The sequence below is a fragment of the Trachypithecus francoisi genome, unplaced genomic scaffold, assembly GCF_009764315.1.
Source record: "Trachypithecus francoisi isolate TF-2019V2 unplaced genomic scaffold, Tfra_2.0 Lachesis_group6, whole genome shotgun sequence".
Lineage (NCBI taxonomy): Eukaryota > Metazoa > Chordata > Mammalia > Primates > Cercopithecidae > Trachypithecus > Trachypithecus francoisi.
In genome coordinates this window covers 26,438,697-26,457,380 of record NW_022681471.1, presented here as the reverse complement: position 1 = coordinate 26,457,380, position 18,684 = coordinate 26,438,697, and the positions used below count along the sequence as shown (strand labels likewise).

Genomic DNA, 18,684 nt, shown 5'->3' with positions numbered 1-18,684 from the left:
ATATAGAATAACAGACATTGGAGACTACAAAAGGTGGAGGGTGGGAAGTTGACAAGGGTTGAAAAATTACCTATTGGGTGCAGTGTTCACTATTCAGGTGAATGGTACACTAAAAGCCCAGACTCCACTACGATGCAATATATGCATGTAAGAAATCTGCACTTGTACCCTCTAAATCCATTTTTAAAATGGAAAAAAAATCACCGTAGGATACCACTTCATAGCCGCTGGAATGACTATTATAAGCAAACAAAGCAAAGAGCAAGCAAGTTTTCGCAGGGCCCTGGTGGGAGGTGTTTTCATCATGGGGGCAGGTCCCTCATGGGTGGCTTGGTGCCACTCTCATAGTAATGAGTGAGTTCTCCCTCTGAATTCATGCAAGAGCTGGTTGTTTAAAAGAGTGTGGCATGTCCTTTGAGCAGCTACAATTCATACATTGTTGATGATGGTGTAAAATGGTACAACTACTTTGGTAAAACTTGTTGCAGTTGTTTATGAAACTAAGCACTCACCTACTCTATGACCCAGCAGTTCCACTCCTAGGTATCTACTTTAGTGAAATGAAAATGAAAACATACCGAAAGAAACACTTTTACATGAATGTTCATAGCAACTTTATTCATAATAACTGAAACTGGAAAGAGTCCAGGTGTCTATTCATAAAAGAATAAATAAACAGAACAGGCAAAAATCTAATCTATAGTGGTAAAAAAATAATTCAAACTATGGGTTCCTCTGAGATGTATGTGCAGGAGTATAAGACTACTTCCTGTAATGATAGTAATATTTTATATCTTCATAAGGGTTTGGGTTACATAGGTATATGTATTGCCAAAACTCAGTGAGTGTATATTTAATATTTTAAACATCAGTACATATACATTGTAACTTTTAAAAAGCTATAAGCAAATATTGTACTCTACTTAATGATACAAATGTTGAAGTATTTTAGGGAGCTATGTACTGATATCTTCAATGTATTATACTTTAAAATTCACTGAAAATAAGATTAACTGATGAATGGATAGATGGGAACATAGGTGATAAAGCAAGTATAGAAATATCTTAATGGTAGAATCTAGATGTAAGTCTATGGGTTTTCTGTGTTAAATGTTTTCAACCTTTCTATATATTTAGAAATATTCATAATAAAATGTTGGGAAAATATTGAGTTACTACTCATCGTTTTAGGCACTTAGATATATGAGAGATAACAGAGCAAGAGTTTCCCAGAGGAACTTATCCGAGGGAAGTAAATAATATTTACACAGTTCCTACTACAAGCCAGGGGTAAAGGTAAGGATAACAATTAATTTTTATCTTCACAACAAGTGGGCACAGAAGGTATTATTACTGTAACTGGAAACTCATGACTAGCAGGTTAAATGACTTGTCCAAGGTCAAAATCAATAAATGGCAGTCAGGATTTCACACTGAACTCCTTCTGATTACAAAGCCTGTACTCTTTGTAGTATGTCATGTTTTACTGCTATCTTCACCCTGCCTCTTCACCCCATATCTCCTTCCTTGCTCTTTTGTTTTTCCCTAGTACTTATCACCATTTGATATATTATATATTTGCTTATTTATTTTTAATTATTCTCTCTTGTCACTATAATGAGAATTCCAAGAGGGCCAGGAATTTTTGTCTGTCGTGCTTACAGTTTCATCTCCAGTGTCAAGAACAGAGCATCACTCTTGGTAGATGCTCATGGAATATTTGCTGAGTAAACTGAATTAATGCACAGTAACAGTTTGCTTGGAATAAGCAGAAGCAGGAGGGGTAATCCATCTGCAAAAAAAAAGCATAGTAAAAAGCTTGGCTGCAAGATGCAAAATAATTGGCTCCAGAAACCCAAAGTAGTTTGGTATAGCTAGGGCAGAATGTATGGAAAACATGAATCATATGCTAGAAGAGGAAGAAGGGATCAGATCATACAGAACCTTAAAAGCCATAAGGAAGGACTGTAATCTTTCTCTGAAAGACACTGGGGAGGTTTAGAAGGATCTTAAAATGGGAGCAAAAGATAAGACTTGTATTTCAGAAAGAATGTTCTAGCTATAGCATGAGAAATTAATAGAAGAGGGCTCATGGTGGAAGCAAGGACATCAGCTATAACTTTAGCCATGGGACAGAAGAGTAGTCTCACTGCAAGAAGAGGCATTGTAGATAGAAAGCAGGGGATAGTTGGAGAAAAATATAGGAGGTTGAGTTGATAAGACTGGTGATGTAATATAAGGGAGAGGGAAAAATTAAATATGATGTTTATGGCTTGGGAAACTTAGTGGATGGTGGTGCCATTCAATGAAAATGGGAAAACAAGTGGAGAAGTAGGTTTAAAATGAGTAGAAGTGATGAGTTCAGGTTTGAATATGATATGTTTTATATTCTACAAAATATGCAAGTTGTGATTATCAGTAGTCAATTGAATACACTGGTGAAGAGCTTTGCATAAATCTGGGCTAGAGACATAAATGTTGTTGGGTAACCTAGCTGGTCACTGAGGATAATTTAATAACTGTTTTTCATTTTAATAATGTTTCATTTAAAAAATACTACCTCTAATATTTGACCCCACCTCCAAAATAAACCTAGTATTCTTTGGTTGATGGATATTTATTATTCCATGGGAATTATAAGAAGAATACAAACTGTTTGATAATAAAAAGCTATGGAATAGCAAGATTAAAATGTAGCAGATATAAGAATCTTAGGGATTTTTGTTACATTAGAAGGCTAACCTTTGGCAAACATATTACAATTGGGGATAGTTCTCTGATACTTACCTGATCAAATACAGCTCTTTATTCCATGGGTAGATATTTAACACTGGCCCAACCCCAATCATGTGGTTGTGACATTCTCCAACATCTTCAATATATTCATGCTTCAATGGCACTTTACTGAGGAGTTCAAATTCCTCAGGTGCCTTTTGAAGTACCTGTTCTGCTGCATAGAATCCATCTACTAGCAGTGTCCTGCCACCAGTTCCCTCATGTTTAAGACAATGAAACACTTGAATGCTAAGAGAGAAAAGAAAATTCTTCTGTTCAGTGGAAGAGAGAACATATCAAAATTCTAGAAATTATATATAAAATGTTTACTGAACCTACTTATCCTTTTCTTTTCATTTCCTAATTGGAAATCTCATTTCCTAATTGTTTTCCCCTCATAGGCAGTTGTACTTTTTTGTGTTTTGAAATATTAATGCCACTAGAGGTTTCTTCTAAACATATCTAACATATATTGAAGCTTATATGTGCTGGGCCCTGGGAATACAGGCATGAATAATATATAACATATTTTCAAGAAGCTCATAGTCTAGTAAGAAGAGATAAAGTAAATAAATACCAAATAAAATATGATAGGTACTATAATAAAGTTGCATACAAGATATAGTGGGGTCATAAACAAAGGAGCGATCTGTTCTAGTGGAGTGCTGTATAAAGAAATGTTTGGAGAATGGAAATTGTTTTGACTAATCTTAAAGAATGAGCAAGAATTGGAGAAGAAGGAGATTGAGATGAGGAGAAGGCATTCCAGGCAGAGAGAAAGCATGACCAAAGATACCAATGTAAAACAAGGTATATTTAAGGAAGAGAGTAAGAAGTTCCTATTGGCATAGCACAGAGTACCACAAAATGATTTTAAACTGTGAAACTCTATGACCATATCAATATTGTAAAGAGTCCATTATGTTGATAGTGTGGAACATGGACTGGTGAGAAGCAGTGTGACAAAAAAACTTGGAAGACCACTTGAATAACTGAAATAGTAAAGAAAAATATTGAGAGCTTGAACTCAGAAAGGGGCATTATAGAGAAGAAGACACGCCTGAGAGATACTGAGGTAGAAGTAGCAGAATTTGATAACTGAAGGACAGGCAAGAATCTAGAATAACTCCAGGTTTCTCACTTGGGCACCTGAAAAATGATAATGTTGTTCACTAAGACCGAGATTACAGGCAAATATGCTATTGAATGATAATGAGGAAGTATGAGAGGTTGAGGAAGGAGTCCAGTTTAGAGACATGTTAGAACAGCTAATCATATATGTCTGAATATGTTAACAGGGAAAGGTAAGGTGACTATTAATTGACCGGAAAACTAAGGTAGAATTTTCAAATTAATGAGGGGAAATAAAATTAATAGCAATTTAGTCAAATAAGCAAAACTAAGAAAAAGTAAACAGCAAATTAAAATAAGAAATAAACAAAAAGATGGAGTAAAATCAAGGACAATCTAATATAATATAAATACAATTAAAAAGAGAAAGGTAAGCCTGGCTATATTGAAATTTCTGTGAAACTTCTAGGTCAGGGTTTTTTAGTTACCAGTTAAGATGTTTAAGGAAGGCCGGGCGCGGTGGCTCAAGCCTGTAATCCCAGCACTTTGGGAGGCCGAGACGGGCGGATCACGAGGTCAGGAGATCGAGACCATCCTGGCTAATACGGTGAAACCCTGTCTCTACTTAAAAATACAAAAAACTAGCCGGGCGAGGTGGCGGGCGCCTGTAGTCCCAGCTACTCGGGAGGCTGAGGCAGGAGAATGGCATAAACCCGGGAGGCGGAGCTTGCAGTGAGCTGAGATCCGGCCACTGCACTCCAGCCTGGGTGGCAGAGCAAGACTCCGTCTCAAAAAAAAAGATGTTTAAGGAAGAGAGGTGGATTTTGTTACAAGTGATAGCTAAAGCCAAGAGCATGGAAGAGGTCATTTGGGAGATCATTTCAGGTAAGAAAAGAGGGATAAGGAGAAAACCTTGAGGAAGGATAATATTTAGGAAATAGACAAAATAGTCAGCAAAGGAGGCTGAGGAAAAATGGTCAGATATATAGGAGGGAAACTAGGAAAGAAGGAATATTTAAGAAACTTAGTAGTGGTTAAGAGTATGTCTCAGGGATCAAGTAAGATGACAGTACACACTGGATATCACAATTAGTTGCTGGTGATGTTAGAGAGAGTAACTTTAATTGTGGTAAGGGGTGGGTTGGGAAAACTAGATGCCTATGGGTTTGAGTAAATGGGAAGTGAGAATGAAAATATATTGAATGTAGTTATTATTCTTTTAATAATCTTAGCCATGAAGTGGAAGAGAAAAATATGGCTGTAGCTAGACAGAGGTAGAGTCCAAGGAAGTACAAAAATAGAGAATTAAGATATGGGAGGCTGATAGGAAGGAGTCAATAGGTATGGAAAGGCTGAAGATAGAGGAGAGAGAAATCCCTAGGAAGCTGGAAAGGATGAGATCCAGAGCAAAGGTAGCTTTAGAGAGAGCAAAGCATATAACAATGAAGATGGTGATTAAAATGAATAAAATAATGAAAATTATACCTAATATTTATTAAACAGTTTGTGTCAGGCAGTATGATCATATAATTTAATTCCTTAGCAATGCTAATGGATAGGTTTTATTACTAGTCCCATTTTACAGATGAGGAAACTGAAGCACAGAGAAATTAAGTTACTTGTCCAAGATCACAAATTTAATACATGTTCAGGCTGGGATGCAAATCTGGGTCTGGCTGATGACATAGCCTGAACTCTTAACTGCTATTACCACACTGCTAATCTACTTGGTCCTTGCCATTGATTACAAACAATTAAATTGAAGCCACCAACAGTTGTTTATCTCTGGTGTTGGTCATAAAGGGAAGAGCTAGTCAGTATTTGAACCTCAACCCCTGTACAGCTGCTTCTTATCCCATTTCCTCTTTTTTCCTTCTGTATCCACTAGAATGAGGATGCAGGGCTGTTGATCCTCCATATATTGGTAACATTGAGCAGGATATCTAAAAGCTGCTTTGTTCTTCCTTCCCTGAATCAAACATTCTTAAGTTACAAACCCTTAAAGGAAATCAGTGTAACCATGAGCAATTGCATATTATCATCCTCATATAGTCTCCATAAATCTATGTGCACTCATTTTACTCATATCTTTGTGTCTCAGGCTTATCATCTATATGCAGAAGTGAGATCAACAACAACAGCATAACCACAGAGGTGCCTCTACTGAGGAGCAAATGGTAGGAAAATTGAGTAGAGTATGTATCATCTTTGGCTTAAAAGCATCTTATTCCATGTGAAAAAGTTATTCTTCCATCATTCCTCCTCTCCAACTTCTTGTAAATCAGATTCAAATTCTTCTTAATGCCATACTCAAAGCAGCATACTCAAAGTGTTTGCATGACGACACTTTTCCAATATGTTAATAACTAAATGCAAGAAATCTGTACGAATTTCAAAACTAATGGTTAGGCAATACTTTTTTGGGGGATAACTTATAATTACTTTGAAAAATGTAAAATTATATTTTAATAATTAACAAAATTAGGACTCCATTTATATAGTAAGATGAATTTTCAATCACTTAAAAATATTTTATTCCTAGGAGTCTGATATAGTTTGGATATTTATCCCCACCAAAATCTCATGTTGAATTGTAATCTCCAATGCTGGAAGTGGGGCCTGGTGGGAAGTGTTTGGGTCATAGAGGTGGATCCCTCATGGCTTGGTGCTGTCTTCAGATAGTGAGTGAGTTCCTGTGACAGCTGGCTGTTTAAAAGTGTGTGGTACCTCCTCCATGACTCTCTCTCACTTGCTCCTGTTTTTGCCATGTGAACTGTTTGCTCCCCACTCACTTTCCACCATGATTGGAAGTTCCCTGAGGCCTTCCCAGAAGAAGATGCTGTTATGCTTTCTGTATAGCTTGCAGAACCATGAGACAATTAAATCTCTTTTTTAAATAAATAACCCAGTCTCGGGTATTTATTTATAGCAATGCAAGAATGGCCTAATACAGAATCTAAAAACTGAGTTAAGGTATTTCAAAATGATCATGTTTCTAGGGAAGAGAAAGAAAGTCATACAAATCCCCAGCAGCAGATATGATCTTGGTTCAAATAGAATGGAAAATAATTAAGAAACCACTCAGGACTATCACATATAAAGACCTTACACTGTAAAAATCTAATCCACCTACCCACAGGGCTCTTGAAAATAGGTAGTGTCAGTGTGCCGATCCAGAGCTAGCTTGGTGTATGCAGTGTCGCCTCTGGAGAAGTCTGAAGTGAAATACCACATCCTCCCATAAATGGTTTCTCTGTTAGATGAAATAAAGAAAGACCTGTTAGCTATTTGAAATGTTCATTCTTGTCTTTCAAAACTCTTTCCAATACCTTCTTTAGTTACTCACAAATAACAATAGATTTTTTTGGTTCCAGAATTTCATCCATAAGGTGAAAATAACAGTTGAACACGCTAGTCTTGACAATTCTGTCACTTATTAACATTCTAGAAAATTGGGGAGAAAACTGTGGAAGTATAATATTGTATTATGAAAGCTTAGAGAATTATCCCACTCTGATTATGTGCCCAGTTTTCATAGACTTCATAATTCAAGGTTCTTTTCTATGCTCACCTTTCTTTCACAGAAAAAGATGATGTAGCTGCTTCTAGAAGTGATTTTTTTTAACTTTATTTACTATTTTTATAGCTGTTGTCTTTCATTAGTACCATTTTTTCAATAATGGTGGTCATTTCCTAGTATTTTGTATAATCCAATTTGCAAGGATGATTGGAGGGTTCTCATATTCTTTATAAGACACAGAAGTGATTAATGTAGATCCTCACTCATCTTTTGGACATGGAGGAATTAGGAAAAGAGAACAGGATAATTTCTGTTAGCAAGTATTTGGTGAGACTTGCTGTACCATTGTTGTTGTGCCTCTCCTTGAAGTATACATCATATATTTTGATTTTGTAATTATTTTCCTGGTGGGCTCAAATCTGACTAAAGGTCACTTTAATTCTTTAGCTTTCAAAGTTCATCTTATTTCCTGAACCCTTGAAATTCAAATAGGAAATGCTCTTCCTTTTGAACTATCATCCCTAAAGCTGTCTCAATTTATTGCTTACCAGCACAGTTTCTTTCACTTGAAAATTCTCAAACAGGGCAGAAGATCCAGCATACTATCTACTACAAAATGAGCTATATCTGGTCTTATTAAGTAAAAGGAAAGTACCAATTATAATAAAGTAGGTTGACATCACACTTAATACTATAGAAGATTAATCTATATACCACCCAGAAGTGTGGAATGGTAATGAAAAGAACAATGTATTTAAGATGAGGAAACCTGGGCTATTTGAATTCAAGTTCTATTGTTTACTAGTAGAGCACTCCTGGGCAAGACACTTGGTATATTTGAGTGTCAGTGCCTCATCAGCAAAACGGGGACAAAACACACTGATCAGGATTACTAATAATGCATGGGAATGTGCTGGCTGAATGCTATATAGCCTTCTAAGGCAGTGTTATTAACAATCAGTCGCTGAATCAAGCCATAGGAATCACAGAAGGTCAAATTGAACAGATGAGAAAATAGAGGACAGTGGGGGTCGGGTGTGTGTGTGTGTAATGGACATGCCTATGGTCACACAACTACTTGATGGTAGAACTCAGACTACTATCCAGTTCTCCTTACAGTCAGTGTTTTTTTCCAGTGTACAATAATAGCTGTCACTTGGGATCACTGGGTTAGAAACATATTACCAACGACTCTGTAGTCATCACTATTTTACACATAAGTGTATTTAGAGATTAGAAATCCAGACTTCAAATAAAGCACTGCAAGTGGGAGTCCCCTTATTCATGCTACAAAATATTCTGGATTGAAAATGAGGGTGACCATACCTGTTACATTTATTTATTGGTGCTCATGCTCTGGAAATTAATTATAGTACTGTGGATTTTAGGAAAGAAATGAATTACCTGATTAAGCTGATCCTTTCTGCCAACTTCTCTGTGTGCTCTTGAGTGGGAGGGACATTTTCTACAAATGCAATTCCATAGAGCAGAAAGTTTTGCAGGAACTTCTTCAGTCCCTCGTTGGTTTCTAAGAAGCTCTGGCAATCTACATATGGAACTTGGGCTTGCTGGTAGATTTCAGCATTCCATAGTATTCTAGGCTGGATAACTTTTTGTTTCTGCCCTTCATAGCTGTTTTTCACCAGCCAATTCAAATCATATTTAGTCACATGACCATCTGGCCCTTTTAAGGGGAAAAATAAAAGGCACTAAAATAATAATTACAAATAATGTCAATATTTGTAATTGGTTACGAATTATAATTGGTTACAACTAGTTAAGAATCTTTTTCTTAGCAATCAGTTATCCAGTACTATATTGTTTATGAAACCAAATTAAAATGAGTGCCTAGAATGTTTCTGAGACAGAAATATGTGTGGTTTGAGTGGTATGCATGAGTAAATGAATGAACAAATAAATCTTCCCAGAGGCGAAATAAATTTACAGAATTCTAGTTACATAGTAAAAGACCTTCTGGAAAATTCATCAAGTCATCAAAGAATGATTATCCGAGTAGGCTTTTACAAACCTACTTGGCACTCTCTCCCCTTGCCCCCATCCCTGTCTTCCATCTATATACGAACTCAGAATGTTTGAGGTAGAAGGGGCTAATCTTTATTTTACAGATGGAGAAAAAGTCAGTGACTCACTCAAGATCACACAACTAAGTACTATAGGTGGTACTAGAAACCCAACTTCTTGCTGCTAGAAGTTCAGTACTGCCTTCCTCTTCTACATGATATAGGACATTGCTGTCTAATTATATGACATCAACACAATACAGTAAAATGACTTTGTAAGTGGCTTCACCTGCTGTGCACCCCTACCCCAAAAAAGTTGAAAACCAACCCCAAAATGCTTTAGAAAATCTTCAGGATAAGCAAAGGAAGCAGCAGAAGGAGTGAAAGGCTATGTTGACAACTTGTCTCTCCTTTTTACTTCTCTCTCTCTTTTCCTCCCTCCCCTTGATAAAAAAAAGTATCACACTTTGGATAATTTGGAAAGCATAAAAAAGTATGAGGAAATTAAAAGTCACCATGTTTATCATTCTGTCACCCAGATGAAACTGTGATTGACATCCTGGCATCATTCCTTCCAGTTTTTCTATATATTCTCCTATTTTATGTAATTTATATATATATAAATATAGTTTATGTAATTTACATATATATAAAATTTGGGACTCTGCGATTGTCGCTTAACATTTTAACAATTTTCAAAATTAAATTTTATCATTTTAAAAATTCAACCTTCATTAAAATTAATTTTTTTTTTTTTTTTGAGACGGAGTTTCGCTGTGTCGCCCAGGCTGGAGTGCAGTGGCGCGATCTCGGCTCACTGCAAACTCCGCCTCCCGGGTTCCCGCCATTCTCCCGCCTCAGCCTCCGAGTAGCTGGGACTACAGGCGCCCGCCACCTCGCCCGGCTAGTTTTTTTTTTGTATTTTTTTAGTAGAGACGGGGTTTCACCGTCTTAGCCAGGAGGGTCTCGATCTCCTGACCTCGTGATCCACCCGCCTCGGCCTCCCAAAGTGCTGGGATTACAGGCTTGAGCCACCGCGCCCGGCCAAAATTAATTTTTAAAGTTTACAAAATGTAAGCTTGTAACTACCAAGATTTACCTAACCGATCTATTCTTCTGCGTATGTAATTTATTTTAAAAATTTTCCTATTATTTATTAGTGATGATCTTTAACCATATTTCTAATAATTTAGAAATAAAATGTGTATTACATTTCTTAAAAGTTTGTATCTTTGTATTTAGAAATTTCAAAGATATAAACTTTTAAGAGTTCTGATACACATAATCAAATTACTTTCTAGCAAGTCTACTTATCTTCATTCCTTCCAACAGCACATACTGTGTCCATCAAAATATACTTAAAATATATTTTTTTCTAATTTGGTAAATAAAGTAGAACTGCTATCTTATAATAATTTTAACTTATTTGCTTACTAATAAGGCTAATAAGAATACCTTTTATATTTGTTAGACATCTATGTTTCTTTAATGCAGGGGCTACCAAACTATGGTTTATGAGTCAAATCTGGTGCTTGGTTTTGTAATGCCTGTTTCAGAACACATCTGTCCATTTTGTTACATATTGTTTATAGCTCCATTCACTCACATAGCCCACAAAGTTTAAAAATATTTACCATCTGGCTCTTTACAGAAAATGTTTGCTGACTCCTGCTTTAATGATTTGTCCGTTCAGTCCTTTCTCACATTTTTCTATTGGAATACTTGTACTTTTCTTACAATTTAGCAATAGCACCTTACATATTAAGGATTTTTAGTCTTTGGCATACATTTTGCTAATATTTTGCCTGTTTTTAAATAAACCTTTCTATGGCATTTTTTTCTATTGTACATAAATTAGTAGTCAATGCATGCATTGTAGGCATGTTTTTCCTCCAATGCTTTTTCTTTTAACTTTTTTATTTGGAGATAATAGATTCATAGGATGTTGAAAAGAAATGTGTAGGACTGCCCAAGGTGATTTATAGATTCAATGCCATCCCCATCAAGCTACCAATGACTTTCTTCACAGAATTGGAAAAAACGGCTTTAAAGTTCATATGGAACCAAAAAAGAGCCCGCATTGCCAAGACAATCCTAAGTCAAAAGGACAAAGCTGGAGGCGTCACGCTACCTGACTTCAAACTATACTACAAGGCTACAGTAACCAAAACAGCATGGTACTGGTACCACAACAGAGATATAGACCAATGGAACAGAACAGAGTCCTCAGAAATAATACCACACATCTACAGCCATCTGATCTTTGACAAACCTGAGAGAAACAAGAAATGGGGAAAGGATTCCCTATTTAATAAATGGTGCTGGAAAATTGGCTAGCCATAAGTAGAAAGCTGAAACTGGATCCTTTCCTTACCCCTTATACAAAGATTAATTCAAGATGGATTAGAGACTTAAATGTTAGACCTAATACCATAAAAACCCTAGAAGAAAATCTAGGTAGTACCATTCAGGACATAGGCATGGGCAAGGACTTCATGTCTAAAACACCAAAAGCAACGGCAGCAAAAGCAAAAATTGATACATGGGATCTAATTAAACTAAAGAGCTTTTGCACAGCTAAAGAAACTACCATCAGAGTGAACAGGCAACCTACAGAATGGGAAAAAATTTTTGCAACCTACTCATCTGACAAAGGGCTAATATCCAGAATCTACCAAGAACTCAAACAAATATACAAGAAAAAAACAAACAACCCCATCAAAAAGTGGGGAAAGGATATGAACAGACATTTCTCAAAAGAAGACATCCATACAGCCAACAGACACATGAAAAAATGCTCATCATCACTGGCCATCAGAGAAATGCAAATCAAAACCACAATGAGATACCATCTCACACCAGTTAGAATGGCAATCATTAAGAAGTCAGGAAACAACAGGTGTTGGAGAGGATGTGGAGAAATAGGAACACTTTTACACTGTTGGTGGGATTGTAAACTAGTTCAACCATTATGGAAAACAGTATGGCGATTCCTCAAGGATCTAGAACTAGATGTACCATATGACCCAGCCATCCCACTACTGGGTATATACCCAAAGGATTATAAATTACTCTACTACAAAGACACATGCACACGTATGTTTATTGCGGCACTATTCACAATAGCAAAGACTTGGAATCAACCCAAATGTCCATCTGTGACAGACTGGATTAAGAAAATGTGGCACATATACACCATGGAATACTATGCAGCCATAAAAAAGGATGAGTTTGCGTCCTTTGTAGGGACATGGATGCAGCTGGAAACCATCATTCTTAGCAAACTATCACAAGAAGAGAAAACCAAACACCGCATGTTCTCACTCATAGGTGGGAACTGAACAATGAGATCACTTGGACTCGGGAAGGGGAACATCACACACTGGGGCCTATCATGGGGAGGGGGGAGGAGGGAGGGATTGCATTGGGGAGTTATACATGATATAAACGTCATGCACATGTACCCTAGAACTTAAAGTATAATAAAAAAAAAAAAAAAAAAAAAAAAAAAAGAAATGTGTAGGAAAGTCCCATGAGCTCTTCTCCAAGCCTTCCTTGATGTTAACATGTTATATAGCTACACTACAATACCCAAACCAAGAAAGTGGTATTGGTACAATCCACTGGGCTTATTCAGATTTAACCAGTTAAACATATGTTCATTTGTGTGCATAGCTCTTTGCAGTGTAATTACATGTGTAACTTTGTGTAACCACCACCACAATCAAGATACTCAACCATGACTCCTTCGTGTTACTCTTTTATAGCTACATCTGCCACCTCCTACCCCCGCATCTCTAACTCCTGGCAACCAATCATCTGTTCTCTACAATTATGTTATTTCATGACCATTACATAAATGAAATCATGCAGATTGGCTTTTTCACTTCAGTATAATTTAACTGAGGTTCTTCCAAGTTATGTGTCATTAGTTCGTTCCTTTTCATTGCTGAGTAGCATTTTATTATGTGATTTCTGGGTTGCATGTTTGGTTTTTTTTGTAAGAAATTACCAAACTGTTTTCTAGAGTGTACCATTTTACATTCCTATAAGCAATGTATGACTGATAGAATTTCTCTGCATCTTCTCTAGTATTTGGTGTAGTTGCTGTTTTTTAATTTAGTCATTCTGATAGGTATGTAGTGCAATCTCATGGTGATATTAACTTTCATTTCTCTAACAGCTAATAATGTTGAACATCTTTTCATGCGTTTATTTGCCATCTGTATATCCTATTCAGGAAAATGTCTGAGCATATCTTTTATCCATTTTTAATTGTATTACTTGTTTTCTATGCTGAGTTTTAAGAGTTTAGTCCTAGTGCAAGTCAGGACCTTAAGATGTTCTCATATGTTCTTTTCTTGAAGTTTTATAGGTTTATGTTTTACATTTACATCCACAATCTACTATGAGTTGGTTTTTATATAAGGTGTGAGACTTGGGTTGAGGTTCTTTTATTTTTTCATTATGGACATCCAATTGCTCCGGCACCAATTATTGAAAAGAATATCTTTCCTCCATTGAATGGCTTTTGCACTTTTGCCAAAGATAAGTTGACTATATTTCTGTGGATCTATTTCTGGGTTCTCTATTCTATTCCATTCCATTGATCTATGTATCTGTCCCTCCACCAATACCATATTGTCTTGATTACTGCAGTCTTAACATCAGGACGTGATTTCTTCCCACTTAATTCTTCATTTTAAAAATTTTGTTGGCTTTCCTAGGGCCTGTATATTTCCATTTAAATTTTAGAGCAAGCTTGTTTATAATTATTAAAAAATCTTGCTTATATTTTGACAGGAATTACATTAATACTATAGATCAATTTGGAGAAAACTGACATCATTACTATGTTGAGTCTTCCAATCCATGAACATGATTTGCTTCTCCATGTATTTATGTCTTCTTTGATTTCTTTCATCAGCATTTAATAATTTTTATAATATAGACCCTATACATATTTTGTTAGATTATACCTAAATATTTAAATTTATTTGAAGCTACTGAAATGGTCATTTTTCATTTCAGTTTCTGCATGTTTAAGTATATAGAAATATGATTGATTTTTGTCTGTTGATCTTGTGTCCTGTGACCTTACTGAACTTATTTATTAGTTTTCATGGTTTTATTACAGATTACTTGAGGTAGTCTATGTTAGGCTATCATGTATCTGCAAATAAAGAGTTTTGTGTACGGATTTTATTAATTTTTCTTGACTTACTGTAATATAATTTCCAGTACTATGATAAATAAGAGTGGTGAGAGTGGATGTTAAATAATAGTGGTAAGAGTGGGCATCCTTGCCATGTTCCCTGTCTTAGAGGGAAAGCATTCAGTCTCACTATTAAGTATAATGTTAGCTGTGGATTGTAACACTTTTATATGAAGAAAAAAATGTTTCAAAAAATCCTTCCAAAACAAGAAAAAAAGAAAAATAACTATTAACCTATTTTTGAAAGGAACAAACCATTTTCCACAAAATAATTGTCCTTCAGAAGAGTACCCCCAAAGAAGATCAAGTCTCCTGTCCACTCACAAGTAAAGAAGAGTGTGGTCTCATCCAGACGAATGTTCTTTGGCTTGATACATAAATCCACACTGGCAGTATCCAGGCTGCGCTGGTGAGTCTTAGAGTTGTAGCACGATGCTGAGCGGCAGTGGTCTCGAAGCCAGACATAATCAAAGCGCATCACGGTATTAGCATATTTCAGCTCTAGGGAAAAGATCACGTTCATCAGAAATCAGCATCCAGAAAACTTCCTTCTAAAAGTCTTCTACCAAGAAATAAGCAAGAGCAATAAGGGTTGAGGGGAGGGACTTGCCCCTTACCAGATATTAAAATATACTGTAGAACTTCTATAATTAAAATGGTGTAATGTTGTATTTAAATAGATAAAATGATGGAAGAGTATAAAAAGCCCAGAAATATACCCAAATGCATATGGAAATCTGATATGTAATAAAGTGACAGCAAAAGTCATTGAGGAAAACATGAATTTTTAAATAAATGGTGTTGGGACAACTAGATAGAACTTGGGAAAAGATAAATTTGTGTCTATATGTCATGTTGTCAGAAGGTCATCAAGATAAACTCAAAATATATAAGTACTAAATTTAGAATATGAAACCATTCAAGTATCAAAAGAAGGAAGCATAGGTGTGTAGAGGATATATAGGAGGTGATATGGTTTGGCTCTGTGTCCCCCCCCAAATCTTATGTTGAATTATAATCCCCAATGTTAGGGGAGGGACCTAGTGGGAGGTGATCGGATCATGGGGGCGAATTCCCCTTTGCTGTTCTCCTGAAAGTGACTGAGCTCTCACAAGATCTGGTTGTTTAAAAGTGTGTAGCACTTCCGCCTTCACTTTCTCCTGCTTTGCCATGGTAAGATGTGCTTGCTTCCCCTCACCTTCCACCATGATTGTAAGTTTCCTGAGGCCTCCCAGCCATGCTTCCTGTACAGCCTGCAGAACTGTGAGTCAATTAAACCTCTTTTCTTCATAAAGTACCCAGTTTCAGGTAGTTCTTTACAGCCATGTGAGAACAAACAAACACAGAAAATTGTTACCAGAGAAGTAGGGCATTGCTATAAAGATACATGAAAATGTGGAAGCAACTTTGGAACTGGGTAACAGGCAGAGATTGGAACAGTTTGGAGGGCTCAGAAGAAGACAGAAAGGTGAGGGAAAGTTAGGAACTTCCTAGAGACTTCTTGAATAGTTTTGACCAAAATGCTGATAGCGATGTGAACAGTGAAGTCCATACTGAGGTGGTCTTAGATGAAGATGAGGAACTTATTGGGAACTGGAGTAATGGTCACTCTCGCTATGCTTTATCAGAGACTGGCAGCATTGTGGCCCTGCTCTAGGGATTTGTGGAACTTTCAACTTAAGAGACATGATTTAGGGTATCTGGCAGAAGAAATGTCTAATCAGCAAAGTGTTCAAGATGTGGCCTGGCTGCTTCTAACAGTGTATGCTCATATGCATTTGCAAAGAGATGGTCTGAAATCGGAACTTATAGTTAAAAGGAAAACAGTATAAAGGTTGGAAAATTTGCAGTGAGACCATGTGGTGGGAAACAAACCATTTTCTGGAAGGAATTCAAGGCTGCAGAAATTCCCATAAGCAAAGAGAAGCCAAATGTTAATATCCAAGACAATGGGGGGGAAATGTCTCCAGGGCATGTCAGAGACCTTTGCAGCAGCCCCTCCCATTACAGGCCCTGAGGCCAAGAGGGAAAAAAGAGTTTTGTGGCCCAGGCCTAGGGCCCTACTGCTCCATGTAGCCTTGGGACACGGCCCCCATGTCCCTTGGCTCTATGTCTCAGCTGCTTCAGCTCTAGCCATGGCTAAAAGGGACCAAGGAACAGCTTGGGCCATTGCTTCAGAGGATGCAAGCCCCAAGCCTTGGTGGCTTCCATGTGTTATTAGGCCTATGGGTGCCCAGAAGACACGAGTTGAGGCTTGGGAGCCTCTGCATAGATTTCAGAGGATGGGTGGAAATGCCTGGATATCCAGGCAGAAGTCTACTGCAGGGGCAGAGCCCTCATGAAGAACCTCTCCTAGGGCAGTGTGGAGGAGAAATGTGGGGTTGGAGGCCCCACACAGAGTCCCCACTAGGGCACTGCCTAGTGGAACTATGAGAAGAGGGCCACTGTCCTCCAGACCCCAGAATGGTAGATCCACCAATAACTTGCACTGTGCACCTGGAAAAGCCACAGCCACTCAATGCCAGCCTGTGAAAGCACTCCCAGACGCTGTACCCTGCAAAGCCAGAGGGGCATAGCTACCCAAGGCCATGGGAACCCACCCCTTGAATCAGCATGCCCTGGATGTGAGACATGGTATCAAAGGAGATTATTTTGGAGCTTTAAGATTTAATGACTGCCCTGTTGGGTTTTGAACTTTCATGGGGCCTGTAGCCCCTTGGCTTTGGCCAATTTCTCCCATTTGGAATGGGAGCATTTACCCAATGTCTGTACCCCCATTGTATCTTGGAAGTAACAAACTTGTTTTTGATTTTACAAGCTCATAGGTGGAAGAGACTTGCCTTGTCTCAGATGAGACTTTGAACTTGAACTTCTGAGTTAGTGCTGGAGTGAGTTAAGACTTTAGGAGACTGTTGGAAGGTGTGATTGGTTTTGAAATGTGAAAAGACATAAGATTTGGGAGGGGCTAGGAGTGTAATGGTGGAATGATATGGTTTGTCTCTGTGTCCCCACCCAAATCTCATGTTGAATTGTAATCCCCAATGTTGGGGGAGGGACCTGGTAGGAGGTGATTGGATCATCGGGGCAAATTCCCCCCTTGCTGCTTTCATGATAGTGAGTTCTCATGAGATCTGGTTGTTTAAAAGTGTGTAGCACTTCCCCCTTTGCTGTCTCTCTCCCCTGCTTCACCATGGTAAGACATGCTTGCTTCCCCTTTACCTTCTACCAAGATTTTAAGTTTCCTGAGGCCTCCTAGCCATGCTTCCTGTACAGCCTATGGAACTGTGAGTTAATTAAATTTCTTCTCTTCATAAATTAACCATTCTCTGGGAGTTCTTTATGGCAGTGTGAGAACAGACTAATACAGGAGGTCCTTGTACTATTTTAGCAACTAACCTTCTGTTAATTTGAAGTTATAGCAAAATAAAAAAATTACAAAAAAAAAGACTTTCTATACATTAGGTTACTCATTTAGAAAAGGTAAATAAAAGTGTGTGACCCAATTTACAAAAGAAAAGAAAAAATAAGTTATGTCTTCATATAATTCAAAAAATAAATTTCTGATAGATTAAAGTACAAAAAATTAAAACTGTGAAACATTAAATGTTGACAACCTTGAGGTAAGAAAGGTTGTTTTAATATGACACAAAAGGCATAGAGATAAATTTGTCTATATTAAAATAAATACCTTCTGTTCTGCAAACAATATAAAAGCAAAGTTAAAAGACAAGTAACAAGAAAAAAATATTTGTAACATAAAAGGATTAATATCCAGCATGTAGAATAAACCTCTGAGATCATTAAAGATAAAAACCCAACAGAAAAATAGGTGAAGGATATCAATAAGGAAAGTCACCAGAAGTGACCGGTATACATATGAACTGCCCCCAGCCTTGTTAATAATAAAAGAAATGGGTATTTAAACCAAAATGTGATACCATTTTATACCAATCAGAGCAACAAAAATTTTAAAGGCTGATTAAAATGTGTTTTAAAGGATGTGGGGAAAAATGCATACTTGCAAACATTGGCAGTAGGAGTAAATATTGTTAAAGTTATACTATATGGCAATCAGCAAGTTT

The 18,684-nt window shown here is 37.0% G+C and overlaps 1 protein-coding gene across 6 annotated transcripts in view; it reads right to left on the bottom strand.

The window, feature by feature from the left end:
- The window catches only part of TMLHE (trimethyllysine hydroxylase, epsilon), an 88,487-nt gene that overhangs the window by 12,742 nt on the left and 57,061 nt on the right, over window positions 1–18,684 (bottom strand). For 4 of the 6 annotated variants that reach the window (XM_033200835.1, XM_033200832.1, XM_033200833.1 and 1 more), the window contains 4 exons: window positions 14,927–15,103; window positions 8,771–9,050; window positions 6,980–7,099; window positions 2,788–3,024 (listed from right to left, as the gene is read on the bottom strand). In XM_033200835.1, coding sequence (XP_033056726.1) covers window positions 2,788–3,024; window positions 6,980–7,099; window positions 8,771–9,050; window positions 14,927–15,080 — 791 coding nt within the window. In that variant the 5' untranslated portion in view covers window positions 15,081–15,103. Of the gene's footprint in view, window positions 1–618; window positions 1,793–2,787; window positions 3,025–6,979; window positions 7,100–8,770; window positions 9,051–14,926; window positions 15,104–18,684 lie in introns of those variants that run through there. The other 2 variants (XM_033200836.1, XM_033200837.1) reach the window with 2 other exon arrangements.